Source organism: Oenanthe melanoleuca, chromosome 1A (genome assembly GCF_029582105.1).
Source record: "Oenanthe melanoleuca isolate GR-GAL-2019-014 chromosome 1A, OMel1.0, whole genome shotgun sequence".
NCBI classification, from domain to species: domain Eukaryota; kingdom Metazoa; phylum Chordata; class Aves; order Passeriformes; family Muscicapidae; genus Oenanthe; species Oenanthe melanoleuca.
In genome coordinates, this window is record NC_079334.1 from 62753874 (window position 1) to 62771547 (window position 17674).

Consider the following 17674-nt stretch of genomic DNA (forward strand, 5'->3'; position numbering starts at 1 on the left):
TTAATTTTTATTGGTTTGGGGTTTTTTTACTTTTTAATTGTTTTCATTTTTTCTATTTATATCACTTGGTCTCAGAAAATTGCTTTCCTCTTGGATATCCCCCAGACCATGATGGATACAATCTTTCTCCAAGTGCAATTTAGGATGAAAATTAACCAATTAAGGTGCATTAAATGTTGTGGCTTCCAGGACAGATTTTAAGTTTTTTGCTCAAATGAACTCTGTGGTTCCCCCTGACCTTGCTCTCCCTGTACCTTCCCAGGGATTCCAGAAGGCTTTTTGCCCTAAAAGACAAACTCCCCTAAATACCACTGGAATCTAGCAGAAACAGGACAGCCATTTCCTTCTTGCTGGACAGAAAAGATTCATAGGCCAGGTCTGCAGGTGAAAAGACCAGAAAGAACAACAGCAGTTGCAGATAGGAACTGCCAGAGCAGTTGTGCTGTTGATGGCTCCAATTCCTGTCACCCCCCATTATCCAAGGTCCCCCGCAGGTCACTGGTCACGGCTCGTGGGAGCTCCCCAGCTGTTGAGCAAGAGCCCAGTGAAATCAGCTGCTCCTCTTGCGAAACATTTCTGTCATTTTAGGTCACAAGTGCTGCTGGGCCATCGGCCTGGGCTGTGCTGTGCACACAGGGCTCGGGAGCACTCGATCTGCTCTCAGCCTCTGCGCTCAACAAGCTCCGACACCAAAGCGCCGCCGCTGCAAAGGTGAGAAGTCTTGAATTCAAGTAAGGTGGAAATTATCGCAGTTTCAATGAGCTTGATTGTGTCCTGAGCTGAAGTAGTGGGTGGGAAGGTACAAAGGCCTCCTGTAACCCTCCAGCAGTCATTCCCAAGGTAAGTGTTGGGGAAGAAGAGTCTCCAGGACTCAGTGGAGAGACTCTTCATGTCCGCTTGAGCCACTTGGAATAAACAATCCCATGGTGTGAAGGATGTGGCTTCCTGACATACAAGTGCTCTTGACCTACAGAACGGTTGGTTCTATGCTCCCTTTTCAGTACTTGGACATTAATTATATTCCTGAGTAGGCTGTGGCTGTGCCCAGATTAAATACTGAGGGGGTTGTAGGGTCTGGGTGGGGCATGGCAGTCCTGGAGGGGGGTGACTGTGGGAGTGCCCTGCATCAAGTACTGCATTTACACTTGGGAGTTATGGCTCAGTGGGACAAAGGGACAAAACCTTCCAACATCCAGGGAATAATTCAGAACAAATGCAAAACACAAGCAAAACTTGCTGAAAACCACAAATTGTTACTTACACATAATCAGTGAATATTGGGACAGGCGAGTTACTTGCTTCTCAGCCCATGCTTTGTTATAGTATCTTGTTTTTTAAGTGTTACACATCTTGTCCACTTAACCAATCTACATCTCCCACCGGGACCACTCACTTGTGCATCAAAGTGCTTCCTGGGTGATGTGGCCACTCAGTAGAAAGCAGCTGTAATTTGATGAGTGAGAGTCTGATTGAACCACTAATGTAACAGACCAAACAGATCCACTTCTTTCTACAATTCAAAGTAAGTATATCAGTCTTCAGTGAAAAGTACCTGTGCTTCTCGGGTCTGAAATAAAAAACAGCCTTCTTTTTAATGGAGGAAATAATATCAAAGGAAATCTTGAAGTGCTGCTCAGGTCGGACACAACTCCCTTGGTCTTATTTAGTATGTTATACATTTCTCACAGCTGGCTGCATCTGCTACAGCAGTTCCAAGGTTTACATGCCGAGCTTTAGCTCTCCTTCCTCAAAAATATTCCTGGCATCACTTCCTAGAAACAGCTTTGGGCTGTAAATTGAAGAAAGCTTTGGAGAGACAGACTATAAAAGACTATATGCTTTCTCCTGACTAATATTTTATTTATATAGAAGTCATCATGTGTTTTTCTCTGTACTCTGGGTGCACAGATATGAAAATTTCAATATATTCCAAGGCTAATTATATATCACTGTCACTGATGCTGCTGCCTCTGTAACTCACCAGCTGGCTGTTGGAGTCCCAGGGTGGAGGTCAGTATCTCATCTGGGCAGGCAGTGCTGCCTTCAGCCCCACATTGACCTGGCTCCCTGATGTTCTGCGTGTCCTTTCAAGTGATCTAATGCACCGGGGCTTCTATGCATCAATTTATTCCATAATTCATCAGTAGCAGGGGCTTTCTGCTGCCATTTATCTTAGTCTCAGCTCCTGCAAGAGCAGACCCTGCTCTCCTGTCTCCTTCCCTGTAGCGATTTCAGTTTCCCAATACAGCTGTTACTGATTACAGCCTGGTAATTGTTTTTTGCACTATAAAAACAGCCCTCAGGTCCCAGCATGATGGCTCTGGGGCTATTCTACTTGGCACACTTTATTTTGAAAGGATAGCAGTTTCCTCGGAGCTTTCTAACAAAGCTTCCACAACACAAAGCTCCTGGAGCACCCAGGAGCTGTTTTCCTCTGTGTTTTCAAGTCCAAAGGAAACCTGACTAACAAACTAGGTTTGTTAGAATAGACTTTAATCTCATCTCTATCAGCTCACAACTTGAGGACATTTACAACACTCTCCATCATCCCAGAAGAGTTGGGTTTGACTCTCTCTACAGAAAGGGTGACCCAACCCTGGCAGATCATCAAGGGACAACCAGCTCAAGGACAGCCAGCATGGTCCTCCCCCCAGAGCAAGGGGCATGATTTTCAGTTAATCCTGCCATGCTGACATTGTACATTTCTTGCCTTTGCTGAGGGCACAAGTTCTGCTGAGATGAGAGGAAGTTTCTGTAGAGGGTGTGTGAAAGGAGAAGAGAATCCAAAACCTTTAAGTTCTGCAGTTCCCACAGTCAGTTTTACTTAGTAACTGCCTATAAAGACCAAAAGATTTTAAAACTGGTACCAAGTGGTGTTACAGACACATTCAAACTTTAAAACAAAACAAAACAACCTAAACAAACAAACAAAACAAACACAAAACCCCCACCCAAAAAATTAAAAACATAAAAAGACAAAATAAAAATTCAGTGCCAAAGGTCTCTGCTGGCATCTCTCAGTTTATGGTAACTTTCCTTGAGTCTCTGCCTTACTACTTTCAGAGTTTTTCTCCTAAACAAGGATGCTTTAATTTAGAGTTAATGGAGAACATGAGTGGCACTGGGACCCATAGGGTAGATGTCACAAAGGGAACAAAGGGCTGACACGCACTGGCACTGTGGGGCTGGCGCTGATGTGAGCAGCCTGTATCCAACAGCTCCTCAGACTTCACTGTCATTGCCTGGGACATGGGGAGGAACATCAGCCCAACAGGAGGGGGAAAACAACCACGGCCTTTTATGATTTGCAGGCAAGGAGAGAGGTCTGGAGAGGCAGTCAGCAGAGGGAGGCACGGCCTCACAGATCTGGTGCAAACCTCAGCCGGTGGAGTCCTGAGCTGAGCTCTGGAATGCAGGCAAAAGGCTTCAAACAGTTCTGAAAAACTATTTCACTTCACTTTTTCCACATTTACGTTTAGCTCTTGGACATCAGATGAGAGACTGAGCAAATGAGGAAGCTGAAACATTCTCATTCAAGGATGTGTTGTCTGAATTATTATAATCTTCATTCTCTTGTGGTTTTTTCAGCATTTGAATTTTTATGAGGATTGTGGATTCTCCCTTTTACATTATCTTACTTAATGTATTGCAGAAACTTTCCCATCTGCTCCTTCATGCTCCAAAATCTCAGCAGAGAGTCAGTGTCCAACAGATTTAGAGAAAAATTTCCTCAATATTTTTTATTTTTGAGAAAAATATCTTCACTAAGATAAATGTTTCATTAATATATGCACGTGTATCCATATACAATGCAAATTTCCCTCCTGGGCTTCTGATAGATGTATAAGGAGTTGGTAAACTGCTCCTCTGAGCTGGTGGCAGGAGTAAGTAGGGCAGCAGCTGTGGGGCTGCTTCAAAACATCCCTTTGAAGAGCAGAGGACAGAGCTCAATGTGACACTGGTCCTTACACATCAGCTGAACAGCAAAACAGCACCTCATCTGCTGCATCTGCAAGTCTGACATCACCCTTCACCCCACCAAGGGTGGCAGGAACATCACAGGAAAATATGCACTGGTACTGATCTTCAAGAAGAAAAAAGCTGCTTTGAATAGCAAAAGGACACAGAGCAGCAGTACCACCTCCTGATTTTGCAGGATTTCCATCTTATCATTTAAGCTTTCCACAGATGGGATGAACAGAAAAGAAAATTATTCACCTATTTGTCCTTCCTTATTATGTGCATATGCTCTCCTTTGGCACTACCCCAACCTCAAAATGCAGGATTCTATGATCCTCTGCAGAGAGGTGAGTTAGAAAACCACAGCAAGCACACTTTGAGAGGTCATCCCACCAGCTGTGAGGGTCTCTGTGGCTCGTCCATCTTCCAAAGCCACCTCAAGGCTACCTGTCAGCCAAGCACATCCAGGAGAAAGAGATTTTCTTTCCCAAAACTCAATGTTCCTGAGGTACATGCTCCATTAAACAATGGCTAGCCAGAGGCTGACTAAAACATCTGCCTGAGATCCAAACTGCTGCCTCTTGTGCTGAAATGTTTCCAGCTGGCACTGCCCCAACTGCAGGCTTTTTTCTTCTCCATGGGCATGTGCAATTCAAAACCTGCAGTGGCTACAGCCTCAATTGAAAAGCAAGTCATGCATGCAAATCCTATTTGCACAAGGGAGCTGTTATCTCAGTAGTTTATGGATTTCATGGAGTCTGAGGGCAGAGGGCTCCATCCCAAGTGAGAGGTAAGAACTCTCATCTCAGGGTCTCGCACTGCACAAGTCACTGCTTATAGTCAGCTAACTCTGGGCTGAGGCTGATGACAGTGTTTGGAAACAGTGTTAGTCCTCAGGCAGTAAAATAATGTTCCAGAAACAAAACCTCTGCTTGCTCTGTATCTGTCTTACATCTCTGTTTCCACCTTGTCTGTATCAGACAAGATGTGTGTGATCAGTGAAGAACAGTGGAAAATACTTATTGACCTCTATTGACAGAGTTTCTGTGTAACTATTTCATTAATTTATCCCTGATCAGAGTCTGTTTATCCAGTCTCATATCATTCCCTTTTAAGTACTAATTCATGTTGACCCTCCATCCGTTCTCTGGCACCTCTCCAGTTTTGCAAAGGTTGTTAAGATCTAAAATTAGTGAAATTAGAGTACTGAGCTACTGGTCTTAAGACTGGAAGTGTACATGACCCAAGACTTCTGAACTGAAAACGTTTGTATTTAGCAGGTGATGTTTCACATCCTCCACAGATACAAATGGTAAATTATTTTATCTGGTATAGATGGATCCTACTACCTTGCTCTGATACAGTAAAGCAGGAATTATGAACATTTGGTGTGATGTTTTTCCTAACTGATGGACATAAATGGTAAGACTGTAAATAACAGAGAAGCTAATTCTAAGTTAAGATTCCCTTAGTTAAGACATTTGAATGTCTTCTTACTGTCTATAACATATTTAAGCTTTTATATTTCTTCTGTTTCTGTTGCCTTGCATTCTCAATAATCTGTTTGCAATAAACATTCTATGGCAATGAATAACTCTTCTGAACACCTCTTCTGAACTCACTCTTCAGATCTTTCAATATGTCTGTCATCTATCTACCTATCTTCTCTGTTGAAATATTGCTCTGGTCTGACAAAATATTAATCTACTGATCCCTGATGTTTAAATAGATCTCTGGCTTTGTAATTGCAAGTGTAGTAATCTTTCTCATTTGCTGAGACCAAAGTTGTGATAGGCTATCAAAGAGATATTTCATGTTTTTAATTAGCATCTCCTCCAAACAATGATCTTTCAGCTCTAATACACAGGCGATCTCCTTTTTGAAGGGTCTAGTGGAGGGAAGAAGGGTCCTTCTGGATTGTGACTCAAGTTCCTTCTGAACAAGATGGATGTGTATCTCTCAGGGAGGTTAGGATAGGAGTTGGCAGGTTGTAACCACCACAGAGCAAGGGCTCCACTGTCTGTAGCTTTGGGAAAGCAGAGCTACAGAAAGAGGTTGATCTGCAGGGCCACCAGGCTCTTTTCTCCAGAAACACTGCCCAACACATCCCTGTGCTGTTTTTGCCTGGCTCCAGCCCATGTCTCCAGGCACAGCATCCTAGCACTTATCTCCTCACACTTGCAGCCCACCTGCTGGCTCCTCCTCACTCACATCCCAGCACTGGCTGGAACATCGTGTCCTTGGCACGAGGATGCTCCCCAGGAGAGCACAGCAGACATCCTCTAGACACCCTGGGCAAACATGAAGTGCCTGCCATATATCCAGTCTCCCTGCTTTTTGCTCCATTCCCCAAGCAGCTTATTTATCCACAGCAGCAGTTTATCCACCCAAGCAGGACAGCTCTCCCTTGGATGAAGTATTTGGGCGCTCCTGCCAAGACAGGAGGAACATCTGCAGCGAGGAACTGGGACCACATCTACTTCCCTAACCAGCAAGAGCTGCCAGCAGGGTTTCTGTGGGTACGAGATTGCTGACAAAATGCTGATGATGCATGTCTGTGTTTGACTCTTTAACCTGCTCGTCTTTCCCTGAACCCGTGCCCTTCTTGCCTCCCTTCCCCCTCCTCCTGCCTCTAGGCATTCCCTCCCCGGTATCTCCCCGTGCTCGGAGCTGCCGCCTGCCGGGGCACGTGCAGCAGCGGCAGCACCGCGGGCTCCGGTGCGCGGGTGCCTCCACACCAGCCCCAGAGCGCTGCCAAGCGCCCGGGGAGCCTGCCACAGGACGAGTGGAACCGGGAGCACCTGCTTCAGTAAGTTGTTTGGTTATTCTGTATCACAGAAATAACAAATAACGAGGAAAGCGGTGATTTAAACACACAGGCACACAACCATTAATGAGATCAGAGAGACAAGAAGGGAAGTCAGAGCTCGACAGGCACTGACTGCTAGGCTATTCAAGGAGCTGTTCTGGCTTTGGAGAGGATCTGCCTCGATATTGTAACCGATAAGATAGAGAAAACATGGTTAGTGTGAAATTAGAGGAGTATTTGAGGGAGCTTGGGGGACTGAACAAAACTTACTACATGATGTTTATGGAAATGATTAAAGACACAGGAAGGGAAGAATCAGGGTGGAAGAAGCTTGGGAAGATGACAAGGAAGGAGGCTGGAGGGATCAGACATGACAGCAAGCATTTGGGCAGGACAATCACCTGGCTGGCCCCTGATGGATGCAGCCCATGCCTTCTTATTAAACCCCATCCTTGATTACCTTTGCTGTGTGCCTCCCCTGGAAAAGACTCAAGGTCTGAGCCAGGGCTGGTTGAGGGAGCCAGAATAGAGGACACTGGACAGGGTTTCCAAGGGATCCATGAGTGTGGAGTGCCTGTGAAGGCAGAAAATGTAGAAGAGTATTGAGGGGGAAAAGAGCCACAAAAGCAACAAGCAGCAAAGATATTCTGTCTCAACACTGAGAGATATAAATACAGTGGCAGAACAAAGCATCCATAAAAATGATTATGTTTGTTCAAAGTTATGTTGCAGTGATTTTTTGGGTGCCACCCTGGAACTCTGCTGTTAGTAGACATTCCCTAGTCACCATCGCAAATGCTGTTTGTGAGGATGCTATGCTTCAGACTTAAATTAAATATAAAGTCTCAATTGCAACAACAAAAAAAACCCCTGTTTTTTAAAGTAATTACAGTTGCCAAGAGGTGCTTAGCACAGGCAGACTACTGAGAAAGCAGATCCAAAGAACAAGATAAATTCAATGCAACCAGGAGAGAACCTGCAAGGAATGTAGGAGAACTCCATTCCAGCCTCCATTTGTATTGACAATGTGAGGAAAAGCAGCACCAACAGCTGCTGAGTTAGAAAGTTGTTTTTAATGAGTTTGAGGCCAACTATTTTCAACACTTTGAAACAATGGAACCATATTTGAAAACCAAAAGGTTGAGGTTCAATGTCTTCAGAGATGGAAAAACAACTGTGCATTCAGGTGCCTAAGTGAAAATCAAAACACTTCTACCATCCTTCTGTGTGGAGCTTTGAGCTGCTGTGACTGCAAAACAATCAAACAGCCATGGTATCACTTCCAGAAAATACTGTTCCATAATGATTCCAGTAAAGCCTGAAAAACAGAGATCACCAGCCTAGAACACCAAAGGTTGACTCTTGCCATTTCACTTGAAGCAGTCAAACACAAAGCCTGAAAAGTAGGTCTTGGAATTTTGTTTTCCCTACTCTTGTGAGCTTCAACAGGCACAGAAAGGATTTATTCTTCTTGTACAAAGCTATGAAGGGAATTAGAATTAGACCAAGTAGATCAGGCTTAGGCAGCTGCAAGCTAACAGAGAGCCTTGCCACCAGCCATTCCTTGAGCTGCTGCAAATGGCCATTGACAGCAGTATAGTATTCCCCGATAAGAGAAATACCAACAGATAAGTAGATGGGAAAGTATTTTTTTACAGAATTACTACGACTCAAATCAGAAAAATAGCATGTATTTTCATCTCTAGGCAATAAAACTTGAGATATGATGTTTAGATCTTTAAAATTCAGTAAAAGAGTTTGCATAATGATGTTCAGAAATTATTTATGTTGATAAGTACTGCTGTGTCACCCTTAAATGAAGCACAGCTTCCTCAAATTGCTTACTTCTGATACTTCTTCATAAGCTTAAGGGACAAATGAGCTCAGTGTTCTCCACCTGCTTAAAACTGAGGTAAGAATATTTCAGTTACAGATGTATCAGATAAGAGAAAACATGGAGTTCTTTTATGAGAGATACATCCAGCACATAGGCAGCAGAGGAAACCTTGTTGGTGCTCAAGTATCAGGTTCACACTCAGCCAGCACAGCTGAAAGCCAAAGCCCCGTCAGGAGGAACTTTGGCAGGCTGGAGGACAGGTCACATTACCTTAAGTTTAGCATGAGCTGGGTGTCAAAGGACAATTATAACTGAAACCAACACTGCCAATACAAAACTTGCTGTTTCACTAATGAGCTGAGAGAACTCCCAAATTCACCACAGTATTGACAAAGGCCATCTCTGTAAACTGGTCTTACTAATTACAAGGCTTGTCTTTCTTTTTCATCCTGTGAATCTTTTAAATATCACAGTGACATTCAACCTTTTTCACAGTGACAATGCTGAAAAATGCAAGTAATATCTAGATATTTCACTCTCTCGAAGTGGAAAGGATCTGTCAACTCATATAAACTGGAACATGAATTCCCATGCTACTCTTTGAAGTGAAATAGCCATTGGCTGCAAGAAATGCACACTCATAGTTTTAAAATACGGACAGAAGCATCCAGCAATATTGCAAAAATATTGAGTACTAGTCAGATAAAATGAGGAAATTCCAGAATAATCTCTTATATGTGTTTCAACTTTTAAAAATCTTTATTGAGGGAAAAAAATCCACATTAAATCATAAAAAGTTACCTGCAGTTTTAATTCCTGCTCTCGAATGCCCAACTATGTCTTTTTTATAGACTGAGAAAATGGCTGTACCAAATGTTCTTACTTCTTCTGTGTGTGCTGATAGCAATAATTTCTTACAATAAATTTGAGCTGGCTATACAACACATCTATATTTTTGGTGAAATTCTTTAAAGGCTGTTTTCATGTCCATTTTGTTTTTAGAAATCTATAACAAAGTGAGATCCACTAAACTGAAATGACAAAATAGATGGGTTATCTGGTAATTATTCTGTTCCCACTATTTAACTGCAAAGTAGGCAAAAAGTCCTGTCGTAAAAAAGTACATCCAGAGCACTCCAAGCATAAAATAAATCATAATGAAAAGCTGAAGTGACATTCATTGTAGCAATGCTTTATTTTTCTACATTGCAGTAACTCTCTCTTTATATGCCATTAAAACCTTCTGGGAATATAAGTTTTATGGTTGCTTCAGAGTACCTTTCAGTCATTTCTCTAACAGAGCTCATACAAATTTAAGCTAAAACTTTCCAAGTAGTCTAAACAGGATGAGATCATCACCACTCATTGTCAATGAGGTCTTTTATATATTGCACCCATATTATTTATTTTGACTGGGAGCTGTAAGTCCTCTGTTTCTCAAGTCTGCCTCCACCTTAGGCTCAAATAAATTAGGAACATCCATAAGACACTGCTAGTTCATGCCTAAAACTAAGTTTAGATAACCTTGGTCAACAGACTAGAGATAGGAAATATTAATAACAATTTGTTTGTAACTACCACAAACACACCTACTGGTTTACATAAAAACAATCTGTTCTACTGGTCAGTTATCAAGAGTTTAATTAAATCCCCTCATGAGTGAAGGTAAGTACAGTCTCTCATCTTCATTGAGTGTCTCAATAGCCCAGGTATGGGCAGCTACTGCAGAGCTGATGTTACAGCAGCACATTCAAAGAAAATGTTACATAGCTGCACTTAAAAGGAAAAAATTGTGCCCCTTTGATAATGTGACATTAGAAGATAGATGAGATAAATTCTGCCCAGAAATCCACATATCATCTGTGTATGTCATTTTCCCCTGAATATTCCTGAGCGTGGATTTCATGTTCCCCTGGAGTTTTATACTGCATGCTCCCAACACCTGTGAATCTACAATCCAGCCCTGCAAGAAGGCATATGCTACTAAGTCAATTAATACTTCCTCTTTGAGTAATTAATAGTGACACCTGACAAAAACACTTTGGAGATAGACAAAAGGACATTACTGTTGTCACTCTTTCTATCACAATAATCAGCTTTTATATCTGCAGCTCAGCACTGGCCATTGTTACTTGACTGTTCAGCATCCTTCACTTAAATTCTTTGCTTGTTTTTCTTGCTCTGCTCCAAGGAAATGTTAAGTCAGTGCTCTGGCCTCACTTTGGCCCTTTGGAGTCTCATAACCCTTAGATACATCAAGAGACTGTGGGTGACATCAACCAGTGTCAACAAGATTATATTGTTTGGAATAAAGACTGATGCCTATATTTACAATGGATGTTATACAGTTAACTGAAATATATGATGCCCATTTACCAGCTTTCTAGATCTATGTCGAAGCACGTGTAACCAGGAAAATGAGGAATAATAAGACTTTTGGTTATAGGAAGAAAAAGTAAAGTTTCTATCTCTATAGTTCAGGCTTCCCTACATTTCCAGTACTCACCTTTCTATCTAAGCATGACATGGATACTTAAGACAACAGATTACACAATTCATTTACTTGCAGGTCTTAAGAAACAACTTAAAAAACAAACCAACCAGAACAGTAACAACACTAATACACATAAATTTTCACTTTACGGACATCTTTGTCTTCACATTCTCTTTGCCTATTGTAATAATAGAATGTATTGTCCCTTCTCTGAAGTTTCTTAACAAATCCAGTTTCTGGCCAGCACTCTACCTACAAGTAGAACAAAAGGATATAAAATCACCCGAACATGTTCACATTACATGATGTTTGTGCATGACAATGCAAGGAATACAGGATATAATTCCATAGGAAACTCTCATTTGCATCTAAATACTACTTTTCTATTAACTTGCTGAACTTTTAAAAACAGATTGAGAACAAAATGACAAAAACCAGTTTTCAGGTTTATAATAAAGTTATGTGATCTGAAAAGCCTAGAAATAGGAATCTAAAGTTATTTAACAGGCTAATTTAAAATTGGACAAGTCAAAGTTTTTAAAACACCTTGTTTAGGAATAGAACATTGATGCTATTCTGTTATTCAGTAATCTGAGAGGCTGCAAGAGTCTGCTTCTGTAAGATGATGTACACTTAAAGGTTTCTTTCAGGTCCTTTTGACCAAGAAAAATGTACTTTTTATTAGAAATTTCATGAAAATAAAGTAAGCTGCAGACTGTATCAGTCTCAGAGTGGGATCAGTCCCACATCAACCCAGCATCACCCTGGTGCTCTTTGCTATTCCACAGAGCAAAGTTTTAAATTAAAGGCTTCAGCATTTGCACATTCAACAGCTTTAGTAGCTCTTTCAGCTTGAGCATCTATGACTGCTTCTGATTAAACTAATCCTTAAAAATCAGGTGACAAGCATCTTATCTCTCTTCCAGGCAGAGCTGACAACAGGACGTCAGACTAGAGCATTATCTAATTGGAGAGCCCTAGATGTGGTTTCATAGCTTACCTGATAACTTCAGGCACACAGCTGTGTTATTTACATTGTCTGTCTAAATAAAACAGCCTTAAAATTCATTCCACTGACATTATAATTGCATCTTTATTAACAACTGCATTATAGAAACCTAATATGGACTAAACAAGACATTTTGGAATATCTAAGTTGAAAGAGAATGACTGCCAAGCCCTGGCAGGCTAGAACAGAATGCACACTCACATTACAATGAGTCAGTGGTATTCTTTAACTTTCATCAGGGTTTAACTGCCAGTGGTTGTGCCCTGTCATAAATCTTAAGCACACAGATCCTACTACAATAATTCTGTGATTTCCTTCTGCAACTACTGAAAATTATAGCACAGCCTTTGCAGTGGTATCAGAGCCCAAGATAAAATAATAAACAGCATCTTATTGTGCACATCAATGTGTTTTGCTGTGTTTTGAGTTAACTGGATAGGGAGTTTCTTGGAACTTTCTGTGGTTTCTTGGTTAACATCTTTTAAAAGTCTGTTCTTCATACTGTATTTTCTGCTTTGGAAGATAAATTACAGAGCTGTAATAAAAATTATATATTGTTTGTTGTATTAACCTGTTGGTTGTTATTTTGAACCTTTAGTGGCCACTGGATATTTGGTCACTACTCAATAGCTCATTTGATGTGCTGGGGAGCATCACCACCAACTGTAGTGAGCAGAGGCACAAGTCCTTGGTGTTGACAAGAGCCTTTAGCAGCTGGCATCAAATATTTCCATTGTGGGCATCATTTTGATAGAGGCCAAGTTCTGAGTGTGCACAAAGCCTGACTGTGCTAGCACACAACCCAGCTGCAAACTGAAGCAGTCGCAATGACACAGGACTGACTCCATGGACATCTACGAGTTTCCCACAAAATCTATTGACAGTCTATTGACTCCATGGACAATCTAAGAGTTTCCTATCAAGTCTATTGATAGATTAATGGGGAAACTTCAGAGAACTCACTCAGAAATATTTCTTCCCTCTGAATTATTCCTTTGGACATCAGCTACATCTGTTCAAAGAGATCTGTGATGCTTCTAAGTGCATCAGAGGGGGAACAAAACACAGGCTGGGTAGTGTTTCTGTTTCACTTCTGTGAAATGAGTTATTCTACACAGTTAACAAAAGCTCAAGAAATGAAGTTAAACCTGTGAGGAACACATTGTACCAGAACATAGCTGAAATGAAAGAAAATAAGCAGCATGTCCACTTTTATGTAATCATTTCACATGAGACAGAAGTTTAAAGTAGTAACTCTTACAAAGTTCTAAATCTTACCTTATCAACTTGTTTTACTTGTTTATATTCCACCTCATCTCTGTATCCAGCTTGCTGAAATCTGTATAAGTTCTCTACATCATCTGACCATATTTTGGCACGATGCATAGATTTTGGTTTGATTTCAGCTTTAGTCATGACTTTGGAAACTTCAGACATCTTCCTGAAATTAGATTTTAAAAAAATTAAATAGAGAAGACAGAAGCAATTGATTTTGTTGGAGACACAGAGTAATGGACAGAACAAAATTTTAAAATAAAGGAATTACAGAGTTCAAAATCTGAGGTTAAAAAAGGAAAGTTATAAGCAGTTAGAATAAAATTAAATGCACTACTTGTTCTCAAACAAACCCAACTCATTTGTACTTCCATATACATCTCGACTCAACCTTCCTAAAATTTAATTGTGCATATAGATGCATTAAAAAATATTAAATACAGTATTTTTGAATTTCACATGTTTGCAATTGCTGACCCCTTGGGGCAGGCAGGAAAATGACCAGATTTTTCTTTCTTCCTCCTGAAGTGACACCAAACTGGGAACCATAGAATGAAGATCTGGGCTGTTACTAAACAACAGCAAACACTCAGGATGGGAAAGAAGAAATGCACATTCAGTGACATGGCCACAGTGCCAATGACAGAGGTAAGGTCTTCAGAGATAAACTGGATAAGGAGACAAGGCACACACCATACCAGAATTCACTCCTTTCTACCTTTGCCCAATCAAACTGACTGCCCCTGACTTCCTCCTCACACAAAACCCATTTGTTCAGTCTGCTGAGACGTAGCAAACAGGTTAATCAACTGCTAAACCTGAAAAGAGCAGAACTGGGACAAGCTGAAACTCAAAATGGAAAGAAAATTAATCAAATAGATAAATGAAAACAAACGAACAAACTAACTAAAACTAAAAACAATAGCAACAAAAAAAGCAATAAAAAAATTGCAGACAGTGGATACTCACCAGGGATGGATTTAAACTACATTAAAAAAAAATTGACTTCTGCCTTATATCTGAATTTCTTGCATTTGCTTTCCTAAGCATATCTTATTTTACTACTCAAATAGAACTTTTGTTGCTTCTGCAAAACACACATATCACTATCATGCCTAGCAGGTATGAGCAGAGATGAGTCCTTTCCCGGTTTTGAAATGTCAACAAGCTTCAGTTTCATAATTAGGAAAGTATCTCCAAGGAATGAAAGCTGCTGGATTTTGCAGTGAGAGGATGAATACAGCCTCCTTCCCTGTGGGTAGGATGCTGCCTTCAAAGCTTGCCCAATTTCTTTACTTGGCAAGTTCCTACATCAACAGAGAGCTTGAAAAGTTGATTGCTGAAATCTTATGAAATGCAAAATGTCACTAGTCTTTTAGAAAAGCAGAAATTGGAAAAAAAAATTCTCGCAGCACAGGATAAAAATCATTGGGAAAACTGTATCCAGAATTATTGTTATCACAATGTGGAACTAGCAGAAAGAAGTCTGCACACCTTTCATCTGAAACATCATGAGATCCATCAGAAGACAAAGAAAGGGCCTTTCATCTTTTACCAAATATGCTTTATTAGAGATCTGTAAAAATATGTAAAAAGGCATTTTTCTAGCAGCATTAAATAATTTCTTGCAGTTCAGTACTCCAAACATTCTTTTATCAGGCACCGGAGCATTTTGCAATTGAAAGTAGCCTTTTACTAAAATTAAAAAGTAAATTTCCCACCTGGTTATGAGGTATCAAATACAAATTAACAGAATAAGCCCAGATCCTTATTCTAAATTGAGGATAGTCTTTGAGATAGCTATCTCAATGTAAGTTTTTTTTTTTCTCCTGTGCTGCAAAGGGCTCTTTTGGAGCCATCACAGGATTTTTCAAGCTCTGTATTTGTTCATCAGTGTTTGACGAGCACTGTTGTCAGTCAATATTGACTTCAGACAGTCAATATGATTAGCAATAACATTAGATCTTAATAAATGCTAAGCTATAATGAAATTAAGTGTCTTGTGATAACTTACATGTCATTAGTGTTAAGTACTTCTTCACAGGACGTGCTGGATTCACCTAATGAATATTTTTCTTCAAGACATGTGGGGAGGTCTGACACTTTGTGAGTCACCATTAATTCACAGTGTGTGTCCACAGGCGTTTCTGCCCAAAAAATAAAAATCATATATTGAAAGTTCCAGCTTTGTGACTTTGTATAATGAAAGCATCCCATTTTGGGGCTGCTATTTAAAAATTATACTCTTTGTCTATTGTGTGTCCGAGCTCCAGGCACAGAGCTGTTCTCATTGTACCAGAGCAGGGGACAGCTGTACTCCAACCAGGAATTCAGGGAAGAGATGAATGACAACAGAGAGATAAAAGCAAATAAAGAAGACAAGAGAATGGTAAGAAAATATTCAGTTTAATATTAACGCTTTTTATTTAAGGGGAATTTTTGAACAGTGAAGTGGACTTTGCTAAGATGACAATGTTTGCCTGCTCCTAATTTAGGGTAAACAGTTAGTACTTTGGCCTTGGGAACACATTTTTTAATGTTAATCATAACATAATTACTGTGGAATCCTAACTAGCCTGGGCTCAGATGGTGGTTTCCTGAACAGTTACACAAGCTGCAAGGGTTTGTGGGAGGAGAGTGTCTGCTCCCTTGGGGCATCTGCTCAGGGACCATTTTCACTGCAACACGGGCTTACAGGAAAGGGAGGAAGCCATAAAACAATATATGGGGACTCAAACCTGAGCAGCAAATGAGGAAAGTGATGATGAGAACCACACCGGCCAGTTATGGGGAATGTGAAGTGTGAGAATGTTTATTCCAGCAAGGTTATCTGATCAGGGACCTTGTCAAATGGGAAATCTGGGGAAAAGGGGGAAACAAACAAAATATGTAGAGACAAGGACCTGGCAAAACAAACACTGATAAACAAACCTCAACTCTAGCACTAATATATGGGATATCGGGAAACTACAGGAATGACATCCAGGGAGATCAACCTGGACTTTACACTGGTAAGACTTAACCAGGGGGACTCAAACTTGGAGAGATGTGGGAATCCATGGAACTGTGGAGATCTGTGAGGAATATGCAGGAGCAGGAGAAGCAAAGATGGAAATAGACAGAAAGGAGTATAAAATAAGCCTGTACTGTGTAAAATAGGGCCAATCAGTATAACATGCCCAGCTAAACCCCACACCTGATCATCACAGACTGTCCTACCCTATTTTATCTTAAATCTTAACTGTCTCTTTGCATAAACGCTGTATTTCACATGTGTATGTGCTGCAAGGACAAAGTGCCAGCTCCTGGTGAGACCTGTGTATGAGTAAACACTGATGCCAGCTCCTGGAGTCAGGCTGGGGGTATGAGCACCTCTGGCCCATTGTTGGGGGTACTAATTTTTCAACCACTGGAACAGGAACAGGACAAGGACATGTCCTGAAAAAATAGCTACTGGGGGAGGGCTATCATGAGTGAGGGGCTCCATGTCAGCAGGTGGAGCAGGGCTGCGGGTCACAGCCTGTGTGCCTGGTGCTGGGGAGGAGTGGTGTCTGTACCTTCAACCATTTTGGTAAACCTAGGGTGCACACCCAAATTCACCAGCAAAGCCGAAGCTGAAGAGTAGGGCCAGGTGCAGGGTATCAAGCGGAACGGGGGCCCTGCTGCATCCTCAGCCGGACAAGGAGCTCCATGTCCCCAGGCAGGAGAGGCCCTGGGGCAGAGCAGCGGGAGGAGACGGCTGCGCCTCTACATCACTTAACCCAAGTCAGCAAACACAGCGCCTGGGGTCTCAGAAGAGCGAGTAAGAGATTTCCTAGGATGGCAAGGGGTTGGAAAGGACCTTAAAGATCATCACGTTCCAACTCTCTGCCATGAGCAGGGACACTTTCCATTAAATCAGTTTGGCCAAAAGCCCCATCCAACCTGGCCTTGAACTGTCCCGGGACGGCACAATCTCACTGGGAAACCTGTCCCAGGGCCTCACCGCCTGCACTGTAAAAAAAAAAAATCTTCCTAAAATCTAATCTACGTTCCCCTCTTTCCAGCGGCTTCTACCTATTCTGCCCGACAGCTCCTTGTACATTCCGAGGGGCTCAGGCAGACATCCCGGCCTGCATCCCCAACTGCGCCGCGACCTTAATTTCACCCTGCTCCGCCCGCCACGGCCACAACCCGCCCACCCAGCGCTTAAGGCGGCCCACCTCGGCTCAAGAGACGCAAAACGGGGACTCTTCTGGGGCGGGGCGGGGCGGCGGCGCCCCTCACGGCAGTCCCCTCACGGCTGTCCCC

The 17674-nt window shown here is 41.7% G+C and overlaps 1 protein-coding gene across 3 annotated transcripts; it reads right to left on the reverse strand.

The window, feature by feature from the left end:
- On the reverse strand, positions 1 to 17665 carry MEIG1 (meiosis/spermiogenesis associated 1). 3 transcript variants are annotated; one of them, XM_056482127.1, is made up of 5 exons: positions 17587 to 17665; positions 15399 to 15531; positions 13388 to 13550; positions 7230 to 7343; positions 1 to 4407 (listed from the first exon to the last, which is right to left on the reverse strand). In XM_056482127.1, exons 2-5 carry the CDS (start codon positions 15500 to 15502, stop codon positions 4345 to 4347), a joined length of 444 nt encoding a protein of 147 aa, XP_056338102.1. In that variant the 5' UTR covers positions 15503 to 15531; positions 17587 to 17665; the 3' UTR covers positions 1 to 4344. The 3 variants fall into 3 exon arrangements, with proteins under 3 accessions (XP_056338102.1, XP_056338100.1, XP_056338101.1); XM_056482125.1 differs by lacking the exon at positions 17587 to 17665 and adding an exon at positions 17441 to 17534; XM_056482126.1 differs by lacking the exon at positions 17587 to 17665 and adding an exon at positions 17441 to 17543 and having other exon boundaries at positions 3 to 11352.
- Between the last annotated feature and the right edge of the window lie 9 nt (positions 17666 to 17674).